Source organism: Muscardinus avellanarius (genome assembly GCF_963383645.1).
Source record: "Muscardinus avellanarius genome assembly, chromosome: 11".
NCBI lineage: Eukaryota > Metazoa > Chordata > Mammalia > Rodentia > Gliridae > Muscardinus > Muscardinus avellanarius.
This window is the reverse complement of record NC_137797.1, coordinates 78,013,314-78,038,751: the sequence shown is the minus strand read 5'-3', so window position 1 is coordinate 78,038,751 and position 25,438 is coordinate 78,013,314. Positions and strand designations below refer to the sequence as shown.

Sequence of the window (25,438 nt, the reverse complement as noted above, 5' to 3'; positions counted from 1 at the left end):
CATTTACAAGTTAAAAATATATGAGGTATGTAAAGCTTAATCCCAGTTTTGTATAAAAAAGTTATTTCTCAAAATACACAAATATATATTTATAAAAATTATATAATGAGTATAATGAGCCAAAAGGTTTGGAAAGACACAAACTGCCAGCATTAGCTATATGAGACAGGGCATGAAGCTGGGCATGAAGGTGCACACTTTCAATCCCAGTACTTGGGAGGCTGAGACAGCAGGATCGCAGGTTTGAGGACAGCCTCACCTACTTAGTGAAGTCTTCCACAACCTAGTGAGACCCTGACTCAATATAAAGAATAAAAAATAGGTCTGGGAGTGTATCTCAGAGGTAGAATGTCCCTTGGTTCAATTCCCAGTACTAGAAAAAAAAAAAAAAAACAGGACAGGACAGAAGAGAGGGATAGGGAACCTATTAAGTAACTTTGTTAACATTTTGTTACCCTTTAAAGCATTTCAATTATTTTGTAATTATAAAAAAATAAAGCCAGGTGTGGTGATACACACTTGTAATCCCAGATTTTGGCAGGCTGAGATAACAGGTCTCAGAAAGCCTCAGCTACTTGGTGAGGCCCTCTGCAACTTAGTGAGACTCCGTTTTAAATTAAAAATGATAAAACAATAATAGGGCTGGGGTGTAGCTCAGAGATAGAATGCCCATGGGTTCAATCCCTGGTACCTCAAAAATTAAAAAAAAAGTAAAATATTATTACAAACAGCATATGTGCTGAATGTGGAAGCACATGCTTATAATCCCAGTACTTGGGAAGCTGAGAGAGGAGAATTGTAGATTTGAGGTCAGCCTCAGCCACTTGGTGAGGCCCTCTGCAACTTAGCAACACCCTGTTTCAAAAAAAAAGAATAAAAAAGAAAAAAAAAATGGGCTGGGAGTGTAGCTTGGAAGTAGAGTGTCCTGGGTTCAATTCCCAGTACTGAAAAAAATATTTTTTAAAAAAGCATATATTATCAGCTGGGCGTAGTGGCTCACACTTGTAATTTCAGTACTTCGGAGGCTGAGACAGGAGTATCGCAGGTTCAAAGCCAGCCTCAGCAGCTTAGTGAGGTCCTCCACAACTTAGTAAGATCCTGTTTCCAAATAAATTATAAAATAGGTCTGGGGGTGTAGCCTGGAGGTAGAAGACCTCCTGGTTCCATCCCCAATACCCCCCCCCAAAAAGCATATATTAATGTAAACATTAGAGTAAACATTGAGTCAGATTGCTTTTTTGTATTTACACCTAAACAGTGTAACAAATGATGAAAAATGACCTTTGCAAATACTCTACATAGTCATTATTCAAAGCTCTTTTGCCAAATTACATCACTTTTATGCAATGTTTCCCTTTCTATTTCTGTTTCATTAAGTTAAATGTTAAAATAATCTCTTCTACTTTATAAATAACAAGTATTATTGTGACTCAGAACTAATTTAGACCAACCCAAACTGCAAAATCATGCACATCATGCAACAGTGATAATCTGCCTGCTGGAACAAAGTATTTAACAATGACATTAAGTGATTTTTAACACTTAGCATGGCTTTACAATGCAAGGGGAATGTTAAAAATTAATAATAGTCACAATTCATAATAGGGACTATTAAAATTGTTAGACAGAAATGCAATTAGAAATCCATATTTCTATTTGAATGACTACTGCCCATCACAGTCAACATGTACATAACTAAATTCATCCTTTTCTTTCCCATTCCCAGTGTCTCTATTCTATTAATGTGATCAGTAGCCTCACAATACTCATAACTCATATTCAAAACAATATATTACTAATGGGCTCTTTCCATCCTTTCTTCAACCTACGTTCTAATCCTAAGTTTTGCCATTTCCCCTTCAAAATTTTCCTTGCATTGCTCATCTTATAAATAATGAAATTGCCTCTACACTTATTCAGGTATTTCTCAAAACATTTTAGAAATCAAAAGGCAAAATTAGATAGACCATAAAAAAGACCTCCCAAGTCAGGCATGGTGGTGAACACTTGTAATCCTAGTACTTGTTAGGCTGAGATGGGAGGATTTAGATTCTTGGCCAGCCTCAGCTACTTTTTGAGCCCCTCCACAACTTAGTGAGACCCTGTTTCAAAACAAAAGATAAAAAATCAGGTTGGGGATGTAGCTCAGAGGTAGAATGCCCTTGGTTCAATTCCCAGCACCATAGGGAAAAAAAAAAAAAAAAAGAAGCCCCCCAAAAGGTCCTGTCATTTTCAATATCTTGTTCTTCCCATTCCTACTGTATATCCAAAAGATTAATCTTTAGACACATTCCTTTTATCTTATTCTGATTCAAGATAAGATCAAAGGGATCCTTATTAGAGAATCCTCATAGGATAAAATTTAAGCCCAATAAATACAGTCACCACCACTGGGTTCTTGGCCAGCCAAAGCTACTTTTTGAGGCCCTCCACAAGTTACTGAGACCCTGTTTCAAAACAAAAGTTAAAAAATCGGGCTGGGGATGTAGCTATAAATTTCCTGTTTGAAAACTGAGAACATTGTTGGTCAAATGTGTTCTTATAAGCATCTAATAAATAAATGTTTATTAAAAAGGGGAAAAAAACTTAGGATGAAGAAAGAAAACAGAAGAGCGATAGAAAATGGAAAGAAGCAAAGATAATGAAAGAAAGAATCTACCGAGGAACAAGACAAAAGAGTTTATCAGGCCAGAACCTCAGAGTAGGAAAAACAACTATGTGATGTACAACAGCAGCAATTCAGAAAGAGGTCAATTAGCCAGGTGTAGAGGTACACACCTATAATTCCAGTAACTGAGAGGCTGAGACAGGAGGATCTCAGGTTTGAGACAGCCCTCACAACTTAACGAGACCATTTCTAAACAGAAAACAAAAACTGGCTAGGGGTATATCTCAGAGATAGAACACCCCTTGGCTAAACCCCCACTACCAAAAAAAAAAAAAAATACCCAAAACAAAACCCCAGAACCAAGACAGATAAATTGTCTTTTATGTTCCTAAATCATGTATTCACTTTGATATCTATACCCAGGGTACAACGGATAATGCCTTGTATTTGAACATATGAAGAAAAATATTTTGTACTTCTCCAATAGCAAATAAACACCCATTTTCTCGATGAGGACATAAAATCAAATGATGCTTATTCTACTCTGTCCCCATTTGAAATCACTTGTTGAATGCCCACAGCTCAAAGAACTGAAAAAAAAAGTGACTATATCAGAAATATTATGAAATCTAACATATTTTCCTAAAGTTTAAATTGTTTTTTAATCTATTATGTAATCTATGTTGTCACTGAGTTTTTTAGTACTGAGTTTTTACTACTACCAACAACAATAATATGCATAATACTCAGTGCTTTTTATGATCAGATACTGGTATAATTCACATATATTATCTATTTTAGCATTGATAAAACTGTAGGAGGTAGGTACTATTATTACTCTCATTTGAGAAATGGGGAAAATAGGGAACAGGAAAGATAAGTAAACTGTCCATGGTAACATAGCTAATAAAATATAAACCTCGGACATATTTATTTTTTAAATCACTGGCATTCAATAATATAAAAACATGAAAATTTACACTCTTCTATAACTTCTTGATATTATTAGAAATTTCAACCACTACTTTATAATTATGGCTTATAGCTTATAGAATATTTTATATGTTTTTTTTAATGCTGTACTGGGGATTGAACCTAGGGGCATTCTACCTCTAAGCTATACCTCCAGCCCTAGTTTTGTCCCTTTTTTAAAACAGGGTCTTACTAAGTTGCAGAGGACCTCGCTAAGTATCTGAGGCTGGCTGTGAACCTGTGAACCTCTTGTTCCCAAGTACTAGGATTACAAGCATGCACTGCCACATCCAGCTTATAAAATGCTTTATTTTTAAGAGTTTCACAAGTTAATAATTAGAGTGCTATTCCTGTCAGCATTCTTATAGCTACAATTTAAAATATTGACCACATAATTTAGAGGAAAAAAGATTTTGTTTTTTATGGTTTTGAGTTCAGTCCATGTGAAGTAGGGGACCGTGGATTTCAGAGAATGGCATCGGGAAGAAGAAAGAGAGAGCACCTGGGCTGTGCTCCTCACATCATGGAAGCCAGAAGTAAAAGAAAGCAGGGGAGGAGAAACCATATATAATCCCCAAGGCTGAGCCCCCAGGATCCACCCTCTCCAGCCATACCCAGATAAATCCTATCCACTGCTGGAATTACAACCCTCAAGACTCAATTACATCAACTCCAAACATTAACATAGGAGCTCTTTAGAAAACATTTTGTATATAACTATAACACTGCCTTTTAGTAATAAATGCACAGGAATGCAGACTTCCCTTTAGCCAGCTAAAACTAAAATAAAAGAATCACATTAGTCCTCCTTGTATCTCTGAGTCAGTTACTATTACTGTGCACATTTTTAAACCCAAAGACATGTGACACAGATGAAGTAAAATTTCAACAGCCACCAGCTAAAAAAATGGCATAGCAAAGAAATTAATTCATATTTCTTCAATATCAGTGTTGACAGCTCAGTAATTCATCACATGACTCTGTGAAAGGTCACATGTGGTAGTATATGCAGAATATTGAGAATTTAGCAACCAGCATCATAGTGAAAAATGCCGCTTCCTAGAAGAGTAAAAGAGGTAACTATCTGGTCATCTTCATGGAAATACAGGTTTTGGTCCTCTTTGCACTAGATAACATTTCATCTAGTGATTCTGAAAGGAAAATGGTGGCACAGAACACCCTTGAATTATTCTCATTAATAATACAGGCAGGAAGTAACTATAGTTATTCTGTTCTGTGTACTGAAAGGACAAGGAGCACACTGGTCAAGTGTCACAAAGGAAATGCCCCTTTTTCTTCCAAATTCTCAAGAAGCTAACCTCTAAGATTTTCCCTGAAGATTATATAAAACAGACTTTCCCAATGAACAGAATCAAGGATTCTCACAGAGTTGAAAATGGGATCACATACACAGGCATAAATTCAAAGCCTTTCTGATGTTCTTTAAGGGAAAGAAACATGCACGTGCTATCTTTTAACAGGCTCTAGGATCCCAAACTCTATATTTAACGGGCATAGGAGAAGAACATTTGTGTGGCCCTTGTATTTTAAAAGTGTTCCTTCATATTTTAATCCTATCCCTTATCAGAAATTTCAAGCAAAGAAATTAGAGTAAGATAAGCCAACTGATGCCAAATTCAGAATTTAGATGAATAAAATATGCATAGCAATGTGATATTCTAAACTCCTACTCTATTACTTCTTGAAGATTTATTTTGGAAAAGCTTTCTTCAAGGAGTTAAATTATTTTCTAAAAAGTAAAGTCATAACTAATAGGATTCTAAAATGATATTACACATTTTAACACATTTTTTACTCTAATTATAAACTACATCTACCACTCCAGGCTCTATAATTTCTGAGATCAACTTTGGAAACAATAAGATTCTCAAATAAAATGTTCATCTAACTGTTGAAGATATTTTCCAAAGTAAATTTAACATTGAAAAACTTTGAAATCTAAGTAAAAGACAGTCACTAAACATAAAATGTGAAAATTCTAAAGGACATATATATATAGCACTTAATCTTTATAATGGAATCTGTTTTACTTACATTGCTTATGTCAGCTGTAAAATCAACTATTTTTATATTTTAGCCAAAGTGGAAAAAAAATCAAACTTTGAAATTACATGTAGATTGAAAACTCATTTTCCAACAAGTATTTGTTTGATATATGCTATATTCCAGAATTTAATAAGTAATTATATTGTAAGTGAACTTTTTATCAGTCTTATTTCACACCAGGAAGTAAATCTAGACAACACACACACACACAAGTGCTTATGTGTAAAAGAAGTTGCAGACTTCAGATTGACAAGTGTGGAGGGAATTTGTTGGTAGTGGTGGTTTTGTTTTTCCCTTCAGCTTTCTGGCTATCTTTCAAAAGTGAAAACACAAGGAAGCAGCTTTCTTAGGGCAGGTCCAGCAGTTTGTGATGCTCTCCACATAACAGTGTAGGTCTGCCCCTTGACTAGCAGTGGTCCATCTTTCACTACAGCAGTAATGATCTGCACGAAGTGTGGGACACAGGCTAGGGCCAGCCAAGAACATACATCATCTTCTTCATGTGTTTTTCCCCTGCATTTGGGCTCTGACAGCCACCCAGCCTTGTGTCTCAATGTCTTTAAATAGAGCTGCTCCTTAAGGGTGGCATCTGAATCAGATTCTAATTGCAAATAATTAGAATATTTTCTTCCTGTTCTTGGGGAACAGGAAAGTAGTAGAAATTCAAAGATTCAAAATTAAGCATTTGTGATTAAGCATTTGTGATTAAGTTATGTATTTTGGAAAACCAAAGAAAGTACAAAATAAGCTATATAACTGATCAGTGAGCTAACATTTTAAAACAGAAAAAATATGTTTCTTGGTCTTCAGAAATATATTGAGTTCTTTTCATTTCTATCAGCTTATGAGTAAATCTAGATGAGTATTGACTATATAAAACAAAAGTGGTACCCTTACACGGCTCAGGTCCCATGCTCCATCATCTTTTCCATTCCCTTCAACAGGCCCTCATCTTCCTTTGCTCTTTTCCTATGCAATATGAGAAAATGAGAGACCAAATTCTTGCTTTCTATAATTATGAATTCACTCATGAATGAATGAATGAATTCTCCTCAATGCAAATTTACTCATGAATATAGATGGAAAATTACCAAACTCCATATGGCAAAAGTGGACTTGACACTTCAAAATCAATAATCTAATTTACCACACTAACTGAATAATAGGGCAAAATTATATAATCACCTTGGAAAATACAGGAAAAAGTTTCAATAAAATTCAATGTTTATTCATAATAAAAAATTTTAGCAAACTTAGTTAACTTAAGAGTAACTACCTTTGCAGAGGATACCTAAGAAAAACCTGCAGCAAATATTGTGCATATCAGAGAAAGTATAAAGCTTTCCTTCTAAAACTGGTAATGAGGCAAAGATTTTAATTATTGCTATATCTTTGGACACTTCCATAAATTCTAGCCAGTACAATCAACAAGAAAAATAAATAAAAAATTGAAAGATTGAAAAAGAAGAAATAAAAGCGTCTATCTGATAGTTTAGTCCTATATAAAATCACAAATAAGGAATAGATAAACTATTACAACATGAGAATTGAGTAAGATTAAAATACGAGCTGAAGTTAAGCTTTCAAAACTGTTATTTAAATTGGTTAAAATTAAGAAAGTAGAAAAATATATCATGTAAGGCATACAAAAGATGGCCCTAAATGGTGACCAAGAAAGCACTTTAAAAATACTTAATTAGTAGATGAAAAAATGATAACATGCAGCAAGAAAGTGGATAGAATCATCAGAAAGGAGAAAAATGCAAGCTTGAAAGCCAAATATGTCACAGAAGCCAAAGAAAAAGGAAAATTCAATCAGCAGTGGTTGAACAATATAGCATAGAATGTTTCCCCTCTCAAAAAAAATATAGTAACAAGAGAACTAAGAGTGATTATTGCTTTTGCTTTTGGCAAGTAGAAAATCAAGGTTGTAAATGACCTTTGAGAGAGTAGAATTAGGGAAAAGGGTGGGCAGGAGAACGAGATCTCTATAGTCATCTCTGTTTATGTAGAAGATTTGAGCTGACCCTTGAAAACACCATTAACAAGTTTTTAGTTCAAAATTTTGGCAATGGTCATGGCCATGTTTATGATCCTCTGTCTATAATGGCACTTTCTTTGCCCATAAATATATACATTATGAATGGTAGTGACTTCAGAAGTCATTAAGAGATTATAGATGGGTATCTAACAATCCACATACAGCTGTCACTTAAAATCTAAGTTTTCAACTTTTTTAAAAAATTCAAAAGATCTGGCAATACTGGATCCACCCTCCCAAAGTGCCTTTTGGAAGAAGCATGTATATTTAGTGCCCTTGGAAATCTCAATGTCCTACTGATTTCTCACTTGGTTCATTTCTGGTACCTGCCTGTTCCCTATTGAAATGTTGCACTGTACATCACAAATGTCTACAATTACTGTATGTCAATTAAAAATAAAGGTATTTTTTTAATTTTTAAAGAAAATAGTTTAAATGCATCCACTATTTAATTATCCTACTCTGGCCACAAACCATAGAGGTTCAGGTCTCAAAATCAGAACTCAAACTCTGTTCCCTGATTCTCAGCTTATTAAGTGAACTGTAGCATCCGCTGACACGAAAAACATCTGGGTTTTCCACAGACAGATGCTGATTAAATTATTATCTTCAAAGAAAAGGTAAATAATCTTCAGATAAATATTTAATTTTATTCAAATAGTTCTCAAACCTTCACAGAAATATTATGCAAATAATTTTTTTAAAAAATCTTTAAATCTCACCAGTTTCAAAATTCCTTAAGAAAATTATCTTCAATTTACTTCTTAATGTGTACTTTACTTGCTTGATATTTAAATCCTTTCAGCCAGGCGTGGTGGCGCACACTTGTAATCCCTGCGCTTGGGAGGCGGAGACAGGAGGATCACGCAGGTTCGAAGCCAGCCTCACTGGCTTAAGAGACCAAATAAAAATATAAAAATAGGTCTGGGAGTGTAGCCCAGAGGTAGAAGGGCTTCCAAGAACCCCAGTACCACCAAAAAATAAAAAATATAAATAAATAAATAAATCCTTTCTCAACAAGAGTTTCTTTTTAATTTCAGTCTCTTTATCTCTTCTCATTCAAATACAAAATTATTTTTGAAAATAAAAAAAACCTGCCATGCCAACTGAGTAATACAAAATTTTTAAAAAGAAGAACACATGATATACGATGTCTGTTTTAAAATCTCTTTTTTTCCCCAATGCATATAGAATATCCCAAAAAATCTTCAAAGTCCTTTATGGCTTTGACTCCGTGTGCCCAGCCAGTCAGCTGCTCAGGATTTCTCAAACATCTACACCCAGTTCTTCTGAAATTGTTAAGGGTGACTTCTCCACACACATCAGGATCCTGAAAATGCAAATGCTACCTTCCCTCTTGTCTCAGGTTACATATGTATTATATGTATGTATATATACTATGGTATGGGGATCGAAACCAGGTACATTCTACTTCCAACCCTTTCTTGTTTTGTTTTGTTTTGCTGTACTGGAAAATTGAACCCAGGGCCATTCTACCTCCGAGCTACACCCCCAGCCCTATTTAACTCTTTATTATGAAAGAAGGTATAATTAAATTGTAGAGGGCCTCACTAAGTAGCTGAGGCTGTATTCGAACCTGTGATCCTCCTGTCTCAGCCTCCCAATCACTGGGATTACAGGTGTGCACCATCATGCCCCAGTAATTTTTATGTATTTGATAGTATTAGAGACTCAAAAACGATTACAAATAAATTTAGAAAAGCTCAAGGAAAGCACAGACATTTAAAGCTGTTCAATATCATTTTAAAAACTCACTTAAAGACATTTCACTTTCACAAGCATCCACTCCTCTGTCTCACTGATTTAAAATGGCCTGTGTGTTTCTACCTTGTGAAACAAAGAAGAGAGAGGCAGGAGGAGTGGAAGGAAGAAATGGAGTAAGGCTCACCAGGTTTCGTGGCCAGCCCTTGAAGGATGAGCAATAACAGAACCATGCTTAACAGAATCCAGAGACGCTTTTCATTCTTCTCAATCTTTTCAGGGTTTCCTTCCCCTGGAGTTCTACTGATTTTGCTTTGCTCTAGTGGTGGTGTTTGTGGGTTGTTTGACGTTTGCTCATTCTGTGGGTTTCTTATTTGCTTGCGTTGCCATTTTACTGGATTTCACTTGGAATGTATCTGATATCTGGAGAACTTGGCATCCACAATAACTAAGTTTGGCTACCAAATTTAATTTGTACTCCCTCGAGGCACACAGTGAACTCTGGCCTTGGAAACAATTTAATCTAATTCATCAAGGCTGGAACCACTGAAAATTGTAACATGTTAGGGTTATAATGAATTAAAACCATTCACAGAAATATGGAAAAAAAGAATTTGCTTTTCTTTTTCCACGTAATCATGTTAGTTCACATGGCTATATCTATAGGCCCACCTATCTGACAGACTCTCCTGAATTAGAATACAAAAGATCCTGCAAGAATTTCTAAACAATGTGTGAACTGGGAAGGAAAAAACACTTTGGACAAAATTTCACTAATTACATACATAAGTCTTCGCTTTTACCAACCAAATGATGATTACTAGCTAATTTTAGTAGACCATTAATAGATTGCCTTTATTAGTGATTAAAATAATATGTTAATTATACCTAAAAATGGGAATTTAATTACTGAAAAGAATGGATATTACTTTTTACATTTTAACAGGTAAGTGTAGAAAAAAAGACTATGGTGATTTAAAAAACTTGAATCTCATGTTTTCCCATTTGCTTTTTACTTGTATTTTTTGTAATAAATATTTAATATGACTATTTTTTAAACCAAAGAACCTAGCTTTTCTTCTTACTGATAATGAACACACTCATAATGAATGCAAAACCATGCATATCATTATGTGAGACATTTATGCATTCAGAACGGCTACTTGGTGGTTTTCTTCTCAAGAAGCTAAACAATTCATTAAACAAGCTACTCCTGAATGGAAGATCAGAACAAGCAGAGGCTGCCTTCTGGAGAGTTCTATTGTGAAGCTGCGCCCATTTGTGTTTTCTTTGAAGCTATAAAAATGAAACCCTTATGCTCATATTAAAAGCTTAAGAAAGGCATCTATTATGTCAATAGATTTAAAACATGGCCTTAGACACAGTGAGAACCACTCCAAACTGGCACTCTTGTAATAGCAAAGGTTAAGAAGTGCATTCCCAGGGAAAACCTTCAAAGGGTGACATATCCTTATATCCCAAAACAGATGGCATGGCAGTGTTTGAAACGATAGTTTATGGACACCTACATTCTCAAAGAAATCCTTTCTAATCCCACTCTTTTGTCTAGATTTTGAGCTAAGATGATAACTATAGGGGGTTTGTATACCATTCTATAAATAATTAAGATCCATGTGCACATATGGGCACAATTCTCAATAAATATAACATTATACAATGTAGGAGCAAAGTATTTTACCAACAGTAGAATAATCCTTTATAGACATCTATGATTCCTAGATTCTGGTCTATTATAAATCTCAGTAGTCTAAATTTATAGGGAAGAATAATGAAAATATGCCTCTCTCCTATATTTTAATTATAAAAATCAATAAAAATAACTTTATGAAGTCAGGCATGGTGGCACATGCATCTAATCCTAGTATTTGGGAGGCTGAGATCTCCTGATTGCAGGTTTAAGGACAGCCTCAGCAAATAGTGTCTCAATCGAGTAAGACTGTGTTTCAAAACGAAAATTAAAAATAGGGCTGGGAGTATAGCTAAGAGGTAGAATGCCCCTAGGTTAAATCCCCAGTAACAAACACACACACACACACACACACACACACACACACACACACACACAAAGGCTTTGTGAAACAATATGGAATTACTATATATCTATGTTTATAGCATGGATGAATTCTTCAAAACAGCTGATGAAAACAAGAAGAATCACAGAATCTGCAAGCAATATATGAGTTCAACAGGAAATGAATATAGGGATGATGATATACTCAAGAATGAATACTGTAGTAATGAGAAAGAATGATCTACATAAGCTAAATAAAGGAATCTCAGAAAAAATGCCGGGCAAAAGAGGTAAGTCACAGCTATGTACAACTTATTTCTACCTATATAAAGTTAAAAACCATGCAAAATTGAGCAATGTGATATTGTTAGTTATGTTTTTGCTTCTTTATAACCTAAAATTCTGCTGAGAAAAACTAAATCATACTTGTGTAGCTAACAGATTGAAAAAAACTATTATATGATTATTTGTTATAAATTATACACACATTCATGAATACTTTTTTGGATTTAAATTTAATTTATTACAAAAAATTACCTATAGGTAATTTCTAGTGGATACTTTCAGGTCAAAAATTATTTATAACATCATATACCTCAATTTTTAAGATATATCATGTACAGAGAATCTAAAACAGTTGAAATTTTTAAAGTAAAGTGAAATTGTGGTTACCAGGAGCCAGGAGAACTATGGAGATGTAGTTAAAAGATAAAAACTTTCAGTAAGATAAAAGAAATAAGTACAAGATATCTATTGTACAACACAACAACTATAGTTATTAATAGCTATATATTCTATTTTTGAAAATTGCTGATTTTATGTGTTTTCACCACAAAAAAGATATGTGAGGTACTGTGTGTTAATTAGCTTGAGTTAGCTATTCTAGAATGTATACCTATTCTAGAACTATATGTTGTATGTGGCAATGTACAATTCTGTCAATCAAAACTAAAATACATAAATGCTAACCTATAAGAAAATGTTAATGGTATCACAACTTAACTAAAGAACTCTATAGTTTACCTGAAACTTCACAAAGCCTATGAGATTGCAGAAGAGAGTTCCCCTTTAATTCCTGTCTGTATATAAGATGTGGCTTGTTGTGGTCATCTTCATGTTCAGTCCCATCTGCCTTCATGATAGGTTCTAAGAAATATTCACCATCATGTGCTTTAAATGTTCCCATCTGAAAATAAAGAAAACAGAAACTAAATTTTGTCCAAAAATCACTAAGAATACAAGGCACACTTACCACAGCTTAAGATGAGCACAGTACTGGGGTGCAGCTCAGTGACTGGAGCACTTGCCTAGGATGAGCAAGGCCTGAGGTTCAAAATTGAGCATGGTTGGGAGGCTGATACCGGAGGATTGCAGTTGACAGCCAGCCTCAGCCTGCTTAGTGAAGCCCTTTGCAACTCAGTGAGACCCTGTTTCAAAATAAAGAATAAAAAATAGGGCTGGGGGTGTCGCTTGAAGGTAGAATGTGCCTGGGTTCCACCCCCAGTACCACAAAACAACAACAAAAAACTCAGCATGGCAGAAAATGAAAAAAAATAAATGCGTCGGAATGAAACAGCAGAGTTGGTTTACTAAATGTTATCAACTCGACATAAGAAGTTTCCTGCCCATGGCCCACTCTTCTCCATTTTTACCTATAATAAAGTCATAAAAACTAAATATGCCCAAAGGCAGAGTTGAGATGCTGTTTCCAGGCATAGAGAATGGCACAGGCAAAGACCTCAGAATGGAAATGATTGAGCACAGTCTAATAAGAGAGTATATTTGATTTGGTCTATGGAAGATAATAGTGTAAGACAAGACTTTAAAAAGTAGACTGAGAGGTAGGCACAGCGGTATACTCCTGTAATCCCAGCACTTGGGAAGCTGAGACAGTAGGATCTCAGATTTGAGGCCAGCCTCAGCAACTTAGGAAATCTTGTTTCAAAGTAAAAAATTAAAATAGGAGTGGGGGTATAGTTCAAAAGTAGAACATCCCTGGGTCCAATTGCTAGGACCACCACAAAAAAAGTCTGGGTTCTGATTAAAGATGTTAGAATTTGTCAGTTTATGAGGTGCCATAGAGAGTTCTCTTACACACAAAAAAAGATTTGTCTTCTAAATTCCAGAATTCAACATCAAACCTGTTATTTGGTATCTCCATTTAAACAACATTCCTAAACAACATGCCCAAAGCCGTACTGTTGACTTGGTCTGAAACTATTTCTGACTCTAGTCTGAACCTACTATTTCTGAGATGCTCCTTCCTTGAGTAAATAGCCATAGGATTTTCAGATTGCTGAGACCAAAAGACCTTTGCAAGCAATCAAGGATGGCTCTTTCTTTCATATCCCACTTTCAATCCACCTGCAATCCCGATGGCCCAACCTTCAGAGCATAACCAAAATTGAATGATTTCTTTCATAATTTTCCATTCTAGTCATGACTACATCTAAAATGTTTGCTTTCCTGAACTAACTCAATACCCTTTTATAATCTAATATCCATAGAGTAATCACAGTAATTCTTTTCAGGAGAAGTTTGAATCGAGTCTCACTCCTAGAAAGAAAGAAAAAGGAGAAAAAAACAACTAACAACTTCCATGTCACTTAACAAAATCAAAAGTTCTACAATTGTTTTCAGAGATCTACCACCCCTCTGCACTACCCCATTCCTCTAAGTGTGCATGCGTGCACGCGTACAAACACACACACACACACATACACACACACACACACACACACACACACACACACACCACACACACACAGACACACTTCCAATAATTCTGACTCCATTTTCTCCTACTTCTGCCTAAGCTCACCTGAGATCTTCACTCCTGGTATCTTTGCTGTTCCTCAAAAAAAGATAAACAGTCTCCCCTTAGGACTTCTGCACATACTGAACCTGCACCAAGCACTTCTTCCTGATAGCTCCCACTTAACCACTTCTTTCAGATCTCCACTCTCATCACTTTCCATTAAACAGTACCTTACCGCCTATCTCTAGTTGCTATATCCTGTTTCACCCATCTTCATAGAATTTATCACTACCTGATATATTTTTGTTTATGCTTATTTGTTACTTGTCTGGTACTATCCACTAAAATATAAGCTCCACAAGAGTATGTCTTGGCCTATAGAGTTCAACATGTTTGCTACATAACAGATACTGAATAAATATGTGTTGAATGAATAATGAAGACTTTAAGGTGTGACACTTAAACTTGTAACACTCTAGGTTAAGGATAATATCAAAAACACTATCTACTACAAGATGGAAGCTATAACCCAAAAGAGAGGGAACAAAACCTGAATTATGGTGATGGTGACATGGTGACGGCAATGGTTTGGCAATTGAAACAGAATGCAGAAACAGACAATGAGAAGACTTTTTGTGTTTTGTTTTGTTTTGTTTTGTTTTTGCTGGTGGTACTGGGAATTGAACCCAGAGGCATTCTACTTCTAAGATTCCAGTTTTTTTTTTTCTTTCCTTTTTTTTCTTTAGTATGTTTTTTTTTTTTTTTTGAACAAGTTCTCACTAGGTACCTGAGCGTTTTGCTAAGTTGCTGAGGCTGGTCTTGAGCCTGCAATTCTCTTCTATCAGCCTCCTGAGTACTGGGATTATAGTCATGTGCCTTTATATTCAGCTGAAAAGAAGAACTTACGATAGAGATGATTTATGGAAAAGATATAATCTATCAAAAGAAATCAAGAAAGGTTAGAAATCCAAATAGATCCCTTTCTAACAATAGAAAACGATGTCCAAATTGCATGAAAGAAAAACCGTGACTTTTACAATTTCACAAAGGAATCCCATCAACCTTGAAAGAGCAGCTAATTCTATCATCATTAATCAGTTCCAAAATATAAAAAAGAAAGAAATCCCAATTATTTTTATAAAACTAGTGTGAACTTATAGAAAAATCTGATAACACCACCACTAAAACAAAATACAAGGCAAGCTCATCTGCAAAGATCAAGGTGAAGTCTAAAATTGCAATAAAACCTAGAATTACATTCAAAGAATAAAACATGACTAGATGGAGTTTGCCACAGGACTGCAAGTAAGGCTCAGTATTGAATCTATTAATATAATTCATGACAAGCATGTATACCAATAAGAAAATTACATCCTTTTGATAAAATCCAATAAATATTCTCTATTTTTATTTAAAAGATAAAAATAGATGGATGCTTCCTTATGCAAAGAAAGACATTCCCACTTAGGTCAGGACACAAAGATTCCCTGAACTATACATTAAAATTAGATAGAAGGATAATAGAAATATAAAAAATTAGAAAGTTAGAAGTAAAACTGTCATCTTCCTAGAAAAACTACTACAAACACTAAGTAAAGTCAATGAGACAAATATATATGCACAAGTAGTTTTCAAATACAAAAAAACAACAACAATAAGGAGATAATACGAAAGAAAAAATCCCATTAACACAACAAAAAAGATTAAATACACAGGAATAAAACAAATAACAAAATTTGTTTTTTTTGTTTGTTTTTTTAAATTTTTTATTTTTTTATTGGTGCATTATATTCATACAACTTATTGGGGTAAAAAACTTGTGTGTACAAACATGTACTCATCGCTGATTTAACCCCTACCCAAATACCACCCCATTCCCTCCCCGTCCCTCCCTTCCTTGCTTGGCTTAGTGATTGACTTCGATATGTTTAAGTACATTGTGTGCTTTAGAGATTTTTCTCTTCCCCCTCCTTTCTCTTCCTTTAGGTTATCTTGTTTGCTCCTCCTTTCTCCCTAACTCTCACATATTAGGGAAAGCATCTGATTTCTTATTTTTTGTGCCTGACTAATCTCACTTAGCATTATGTCCTCCAGTTCCATCCATTTCCCTGGAAATGACGTAATTGAGGTTTTTTTTGATGGCTGAGTAAAATTCCATTGTGTACATATCCCACAGTTTTGTAATCCATTCATCTGTTGATGGACATCTTGGCTGGTTCCATAGTTTGGCTATGGTGAATTGTGCAGCTATGAACATAGATACACATGCATTAGTTTGGTAGTTTGGTTTCTTTTCTTTTGGGTAGATACCCAACAGTGGTATTGCTGGATCAAATGGTAGGTGTGTTCCCATCCTTCTGAGGATTCTCCATACTGTTTTCCAAAGTGGTTGCACTAATTTGCAATCCCACCAACAATGTCTTAGAGTTCCCACTTCTCCACATCCTCGCCAGCATCTGTTGTTGTTTGTGTTTTGAATGATTGCCATTCTAGCTGAAGTTAGGTGAAATCTCAGGGTAGTTTTGATTTGCATCTCTCTGATTGCCATTGATGTTGAGCATTTTTTCATGCATTTATTGGCCATTTGAATTTCTTCTTTTGTGAAGTGTCTATTTAGTTCATTTGCCCATTTTGTTATTGGATGCTTTGTTTTCTTAGTGTTGAGTTTCTTGAGTTCTCTGTATATTCTAGATATTAGTCCTCTATCGGAGGGGTAGGTGGCAAAAATCTTCTCCCATTCTATTGGCTCTCGATTGAGGTTCTTGATAGTTTCCTTTGCTGAACAGAAGCTCTTCAGTTTCATGCAATCCCATGTATTGATTCTCCTTTTAATTTGTTGTGCCTTTGGGGTCTTATTGAGGAAATGTTTGTCTGTGCCTATGTGTTGTAGTGTTGGACCTATGCCCTCTTCAAGGAGCTTCAAAGTCTCTGGTTTAATTTCCAAGTCTTTGATCCATCGTGAGTTGACTTTTGTACAGGGTGAAAAAGTGGGATTAACATCCAATTTTCTGCATATGGTTAACCAGTTTTGCCAACACCATTTGTTGAAGAGGCTATCTTTTTTCCAGTGTACATTTTTGGCCCCTTTGTCAAAAATCAATTGGCTGAAAGTGTGTGGGCTTGTTTCTGGGTCTTCTATTCTGCTCCACTGGTCTATATATCTGTTCTTTTGCCAGTACCATGCTGTTTTTATTACAATGGCTTTGTAGTATAGTTTAAAGTCAGGTATTGTGATTCCTCCTGCGTGGTTTTTGTTACTGAGAACTACCTTGGCTATTCTGGGCTTTTTGTTATTCCAGATAAATTTAAGGACTGATTTTTCTATGTCTGTGAGGAATGATCTTGGTAGTTTAATGGGCATTGCATTAAATCTGTAGATCACTTTTGGGAGGATGGCCATTTTAATGATATTTATTCTGCCAATCCATGAACATGGAAGATCTTTCCATCTTCTAAGATCTTCTTCGATTTCTTTTTTCAGTGTTTTATAATTTTCTTTGTAGAGATATTTTACCTCCTTGGTCAAATTTATTCCTAGGTATTTTATTTTTTTGTGGGAGATCCTGAGTGGAAGTGTTTTCTGAATTTCTTTTTCAGTGGATTTATGGTTGGTGTACAGGAAAGCTTCTGATTTTTTAAGATTGATTTTGTATCCAGATACTTTGCTGAATTGTTGATCAGTTCTATAAGCCTTTTGGTTGAGTTTGTTGGGTTTTCTAAGTATAGTATCATGTCATCAGCAAATAGTGAAAGCTTAAGTTCTTCTTTTCCTATTTGTACTCCTTTGATTTCCTTTTCTTGCCTTATTGCTCTGGCTAGAGTCTCTAGTACTATATTGAAGAGAAGTGGTGATAGTGGACATCCTTGTCTCGTTCCAGTTTTTAGGGGGAATTCTTGAAGTTTTTCCCCATTTAATATGATGCTGGCAGTGGGCTTGTTGTAGATTGCCTTAATAATGTTGAGATATGTTCCTTCAATTCTCTGCAGTGTTTTTAGCATAAATGGATGTTGAATTTTATCAAATGCTTTTTCAGCATCTATTGAGATGATCATGTGGTTTTTGTCTTTGATTCTGTTTATATGATGAATTACATGGATTGATTTTCGTATATTGAACCAGCCTTGCATCCCTGGGATGAACCCTACCTGGTCGTGATGAATGATTTTCTTGATGTGGTTTTGAATACGTGTTGCTAGTATTTTGTTTAATAGTTTTGCATCCAAGTTCATCAGAGATATAGGCCTGTAGTTTTCCTTCCTTGAACTGTCTTTATTCACTTTGGATATTAGTGTGATGTTGGCTTCATAGAATGTATTTGGGAGAGTCCCGGTTTTTTCTATTTCCCGAAATAGTTTGAGTAGTATTGGGATTAGCTCTTCTGTAAAGGTTTTATAGAATTCACTTGAAAAACCATCTGGTCCTGGGCTTTTCTTTGATGGTAAGCTCTTTATTGCTGTTTCAATCTCTTTGATTGTTATTGGTTGGTTTAAGTGTTCTATATCTTCTTGACTCAGTTTAGGAGGGTTGTATTTATCTAGGAAGTTGTCGATTTCCTCCAGATTTTCCATTTTGTTGGAGTATAGATTTTCAAAGTAGTTTCTGATAATCCTCTGGATTTCTACACTGTCAGTAGTAATGTCTCCTTTTTCATCCCTTATCCTCATAATTTGGGTTGATTCTCTCTTTTTTTTAGTTAGGTTGGCCAGTGGTTTATCAATCTTGTTAATCTTTTCAAGAAACCAGCTTTGGGTTTTGTTGATTTTCTGTATTGTTTTTTTTATTCTCTATTTCATTAATTTCTGCTCTAATTTTAATAATTTCCTGTCTTCTGCTGGCTTTGGGGTTCAATTGTTCCTGCTTTTCAAGGGCTTTGAGGTGTGTCGTAAGGCTATTTATTTGAAGATTTTCTGTTTTTCTTATGTGAGCACTCAGTGCTATAAATTTTCCTCTTAATACTGCCTTCAAAGTGTCCCAGAGGTTTTGATATGTTGTTTCTTTATTTTCATTTGTTTCTAGAAATTTCTTGATTTCACCTCTTACATCTTCTATGACCCATTCTTCATTCAGAAGTGTGGTGTTCAGCCTCCACATGTTTATGTTGTTTCTTTGGGTCTTCTTAGAGTTGATTTCTAGTTTCATTCCATTATGGTCTGAAATGACACAGGGAAGTATGTAACATTTTTTAAATTTGCTAGTGCTCATTTTGTGTCCCAGGATGTGATCTATTTTGGAGAAGGTTCCGTGAGCAGCTGAGAAAAATGTGAACTCTGCTGTAGTTGGGTGAAATATTCTATATGTGTCCAACAGGTCCATTTGGTTAATGGTGTTCTTTAGTTCTGAGACATCTTTACTGACCCTTTGTCTGGAAGATCGGTCTAGTATTGTGAGAGGTGTGTTGAAGTCTCCCAGTATTATTGTGTTGGGATTTATGTGTGACTTCATGTCACAAAGAGTTTGATTTATGAAAGCAGCTGCCCCTATGTTTGGGGCATAGATGTTGATTATTGTTATTTCCTCTTGCTGGACTATTCCTTTTACCAGTAAAATGTGACCTTCTTTGTCTCTTCTAATAAGTTTGGGTTTGAAGTCTAACTTGTCTGATATCATAGTTGCTACTCCTGCTTGTCTTCGAGTACCATTAGCATGGATAACCTTGCTCCAGCCCTTTACCTTGAGTTTGTTCCTATCTTTACTTGTAAGGTGTGTTTCTTGTAAGCAGCAGATGGATGGATTCTGGCTTTTAATCCATTTTGCCACTTTATGTCTTTTTATTGGGGAGTTGAGGCCGTTTACATTCAGTGTGATTATAGAGAGATAATTTTTAATTCCCAACATGTTAAGATCTTATTTCTGTTTGAGATACTGTTTATTCTTCTTTGCTTAGTTGTCTGCTGGATGGGAATTCTTGTTTCTTTGGTTCTGGCGTGTATTACCCATTTCCTCTTTGCAGTTAATCTCCTTGAGTACTTTCTCTAGTGCTGGTTTTGAAGACATAAATTCCTTCAGTTGCTGTTTGTCATGGAAGCTTCTTATTTCCCCATCTAATTTGATGGATAGTTTTGCTGGGTAGGAAATTTTTGGCTGGAAGTTGTTTTCTTTCAGAGTTTGGAATATGTTACTCCATGCCCTTCTGTCTTTCATAACTTGGTTTGGGAAGTCTGGAGTGATTCTAATTGGTTTGCCTCTGTATGTCACGTGGCCTTTTGTTTTTGTTGCCTTTAAGATTCTCTCCTTGGCTTCCACATTAGTCATTTTGACAATTATGTGGCGTGGGGATCCTCTTCTCCGATCCTGTCTAAAGGGAGTTCTATAAGTTTCCTGGACCTGTGTATCGACCTCTTGCTCTATGTTTGGAAAATTTTCTGCTATTACTTCCTTGAAGAGATTGTTGATCCCTTTGGTTTCACCTTCTTTTCCCTCCTCTATTCCAATTATTCTTAGGTTAGCTCTCTTGAAATGGGCCCATATTTCTTCAATGTCAGATTCCTGCTGTCGGGTTATTTTCTAAATTAGAAACTATGCGTTCATTTTTGGAATGGTCATCTTCAAGAAGCGAGATTCTATTCTCCATGTGGTCTAATCTGTTGTTTATACTTTGAATTGAAGCCTTCACTTCATTAATTGCATCCTTTATCTCTTTTTGACTCTCTCTAAATTCTTTTCGAAAGTCCTCTATTATTTCTAGAGTTATTTTCCTAATTTGATCTTCTAGAGATCTTTGGATTTCTGTGTTATCAGATTCTGATGTTGTGGGGTTGTGGGCATTCACTGCTCCATTGTTATTTCTCTTTCCCATGATTTTGGAAGTTTGTGCCTTCTCTGGGTTCTTCCCTGAGTCACTACGAGCTCACTTAAGATGTTCTGGATCTCGAGTCTGTGGTATCTCAGTCACCACTACTCCTTTACTGAGTTATATCACAAAGTCTCAGACCCAGGGAGTCAATTGAGGCTGCTTAGACTGTGGGGGGTGCCAAGTTGGGTATTCTCTAACGGGGAGTTGTGACTATGGTATGATATCTCTGCCACTGCCACTCCCCCACTGGGCTGCACTGCTAAAATCTCAGACCCAGGGAGACTATCTGCGCAAGTCCCTGGGAGTGCAGTACTGGGATTTCTCCCCTTGGGGCTGCAATTTGACTCACGTTTGTTGAGTGCGCTGATGGAGCTGTAGTGAACTCGGTGGGTTCGCTGCTGCCGCCACTGGCAATATGGCACCACTGCCACCCCCTCGACCGTGATGTGGCCTATTTCTTCTCTGGTTTTGAGCTCCGCTGAGTCCCTGCCAGGTGTGCTGTGCCCGTCCCTTGGGAGCTTTAGACGCTCCTTGCACCAGAGAAACTGCTGACTGCCGCCCGGCTGTTCAGCAGCGGCTTACCTTGGCTCGCTGTCCACCCCTCCTCTCAGGCGTCTGGTGGCTGGTTGTGTGGGTTGGTCTAGGGCCGTCTGGTGAATTCGCCGCTGCCGCCAGCAGTAAGACGCTGCTTCTGCATCCTAGGCCGCGAGGCCAGAGTACCTCCTCTCTGGATTTGAGCTCTGTTTTGAGTCTCCCTCCTCTCTGGAGCCTGGTGCTGCTAGGGGAGATGTAAGCCGTGCCGCTCCAGCCACTCTGCGCTGTGGCTCAGGCTGCTCTGCACCACGGGTCTGGCCGCTCTGGCCTCTCTGGCTGCTCTGCACCGCAGATCCGCCGCTCCGGCAGTTCCGCGAAGCGGCTCTGGCTGTTCCGGCTGTTCTGGCCGCTCCTCTCCGGCTGCTCTGGCCGCTCCTCTCTGGCTGGTCTGGCCGCTCCGCTCGGCTGCTCCGGCCACCCCGCTTCGCCGCGGCTCTGACTTCTCTGCGCTGCGTCTCTGGCCGCTCCGGCTCCTCCGGCAGCTCTGCGCTGCAACGGGCGCGGCCCTTCGGGCTGGTTTTTTTCTGGTGTCTTGTTTTTCCAGCCCTTTTTCTCTGTCCCTTGTATTTACCGTTTTTATTTCTTTGCTGGTGGTGTTTTCTGGCTCTGAAAGGCGCTGGTTTTGTGGTAATAGAGTTCGATTGTTAGCGGGACTTGTAAGTGCCGCTTTCCTCGGTCGCCATCTTACCGGAAGTCCTCCAAAATGTGTAATATGTCTATAAAATGTTAAAGCACCATTACAGAACTACAAGAAAACACAACGGAACACACTTGCCATGTTCTTAAATAATAAAATTTCCCAAGTGAATCTATAAATATAACAAGATGCCAATTCTAAGACTTTGGACATTCAAACCGTATATGTGAAAAAATAAATAAAAATAGCCAAGATAATTTTGAGAAAAAAATTGCAGTGGGACTAGGACTACAAGATACTGAAATATTATGAAGTCCCATTAAATACTCTTAACACATATCAAAAGACACACAAACCAGGAAACTAACTAGAAAATCAAGTAATAAATCCCGAGTCAGGCGGACTTCATACTATGTATGGATAGCATGGCAAATCCACGGGAAAAAAGAACATCTAACTAATAATATTGCAACAAGTGCATAGCTATCTGGAAATATGTATCTGAATCCATCCCATATAGAAAAAGTTCCAAAGGATCAATGGTGTGAACTCTCAAAATAAAACCATAAATGCACTGGAAGATTTATAACTTTATAGTAGGAAAGGTTATTTTAATGATTCAAGATACATAAAAATACCTACAATAAACCAAAACTTCTATTTGGCATAAAAACACACAACAAGTCAAAATACAAATGAATTGGGTGTAGTGGCTCAAACTTGTAATTCCAGCACTTGGGAGGCTGAGACAGGTGGATCTCAGGTTCAAGGCCAGCCTAACATCTTGCTAACATCTTGTGAGGCCCTCCACAACTTAGTGAGACACTTTTTCAACATAAAGAATGAAATAAGGCAGGGAGTGAAGCTCAGAGCTGAATGCCTCTGTGTTCAATCCCCAGTACTGGAAAAATAAATAAATAAATAAATGAGCATCATAACACTGGATATTTACACCTCAAATGACTGGCAAAGAATGTTTCTAAAAAAGAATAATTACTCTAAAATACATTTTAAATTTTAAAAAATCAATTCTCAAATTCAACAAAATGACTAGCACTCAAAGGAAAAATTTGTAAGAAATATGAATAGACATTTTACACACACACAAAAAAGAAGGGAAGCTTGGTTTCCTTTCTTTTGGGTAGATACCCAGAATTAGTATTGCTGGATCAAATGGTAAGTTCATTCCCATTCTTCTGAGGATCCTTCATACTGTTTTCCAAAGTGGTTGCACTATTTGCAATCCCACAAACAATGTTTTAGAGTTCCCACTTCTCCACATCCTCGTCAGCATTTGTTGTTGTTTGTGTTTTGAATGATTGCCATTCTAGTTGGAGTTAGGTGAAATCTCAGGGTACATTTTATTGCATCTCTCTGATTGCCAATGAAGTTGAGCATTTTTTCATGCATTTATTGGCCATTTGAATTTCTTTCTTCGTGAAGTGTCTATTTAGTTCACTTGCCCATTTTTTAATTGGATTGTTTTCTTAGTGCTGAGTTTCTTGAGTTCTCTGTATATTCTAGATAGTAATCCTCTATTGAAGGAGTAGCTGGCAAGTATCTTCTCCCTTTTGTTGGCTCTCAGTGGAGGTTTGTGATAGTTTCCTTTGCTCAACAGAAGCTCTTCAGTTTCATTCAATCCCACGTATTGATTCGCCTTTTAGTTTCTTGTGCCTTTCACCATTTCCAAACTATGAAACCAGCCAAGATGTCCATCAACAGATGAATGGATTACAAAACTGTGGGGTATGTTCACAATGGAATTTTACTCAGCCGTAAAGAAAAACACAATTACATCATTTACAGGGAAATGGATGGAACTGGAGGACATTATGCTAAGTGAGATTAGTCAGTCACCAAAAATAAGAAATAGGATGCTTTCCCTAATAGGCAAAAGCTAGGGAGAAACAAGAGGAACTCTAGATGAAGAAGGAGATTCTACAGAAGAGCAAATAAGGCGACCTAACTGAGGGAATGGGAGGGGGGAAAGAGGGAAACTCTCTAAAGCACATGATGTACTTAAAGATATCAAAGTCAATCACTAAGCCAAGCATGGGAAGGAGGGAGAGGAGGGAATGAGGCTGCAATTGGGGAAGGGCTAATTGGATGTTGTGTGCATGTATGTCTCCATTCTCTTTTATCCCATTAAGATGTATGAATATAATGTACCAATAAAAAAAATTTTTAAAAGAAGGGAAAAATGTTAGAATTTGCTCAGAGCAAACAGAGGTTAACAGTAAACTGAGAAATCATTTTCACCTAGGCAAAAATAAAAAATTTAACAACATACTCTAAACACATTCCTATGGGAAAAAACGCTTCATATATATTAGTAATGAATGTCAAGTCATACAACCAGTACATAAAACAATTTGGCAATATCCATTACAATTACCAATGCATTTGCCCTTTGACACAGCATGTACTGTGTACATACATATCTAAAATAACATATTTATAACATCATTAACTACAGCATTGTTTTTAATAGCCAAACTTGGAACTAATTTATCAATAGGGTCTGTTTACAAAAGCTATGACACAACCATACAGTGAGCCTTTTGTGGTAATAGACCAACAAAAATACTAAACATTTTATGCAATGAAATGAAAAGGACTCTAATGTATATTACTGAACCAAAACAAAACAAAAACTGGAAAACAGGATGTATACTTCACTACCAATTTTATAATAAAAGGAAAGCAAAAACTATATCTATTTGATTACTATAAAAGAAACTCGAAGATTTCATTAGACAAAATGCAGAAAGAAATAGAAAAAAATGGGTGGTTGCAAAAATGGCATCTGCCGTAAGATATTCACACTGGCTCCACCTTAACCTTTCAACCTCAGCTTAAATAGCAACTACTCAAAAAGCTTTTCTGTGACCAGGAATCTAAGTAACCATATTATACACCTCCATCCAATCTGCTTGATTTACATAGCATACTTATTATATATTGTCTTTATGTATTTGTTTGCTTTTTATAATAATTCTCTCTCCACTAGATGGGAGGTTTCATATAGGTAGAGATCTATCTACCTCTGAATTTTCATTGACTTCTACAGCATCTAAAACATAGCAAACATGGTCCACACTAAATATTTACTGAACCAAGAAAGCTATTATTTCCTTAGTAAGCTCAGCACATATTAGGGCATAGTTTGGAAACATAGGGTAACATAAAGATATGGAATCTCCTGTATACTGA

General features: G+C 36.3%; 1 protein-coding gene across 2 annotated transcripts in view; it reads right to left on the bottom strand.

Moving 5' to 3' along the window:
• The window catches only part of ADAMTS20 (ADAM metallopeptidase with thrombospondin type 1 motif 20), a gene marked incomplete at both ends in the record, with an annotated part of 191,686 nt that overhangs the window by 147,574 nt on the left and 18,674 nt on the right, over nucleotides 1–25,438 (bottom strand). For both annotated transcript variants that reach the window (XM_080705454.1, XM_080705455.1), the window contains one exon: nucleotides 12,466–12,628. In XM_080705454.1, coding sequence (XP_080561580.1) covers nucleotides 12,466–12,628 — 163 coding nt within the window. The remainder of the gene's footprint in view (nucleotides 1–12,465; nucleotides 12,629–25,438) is intronic.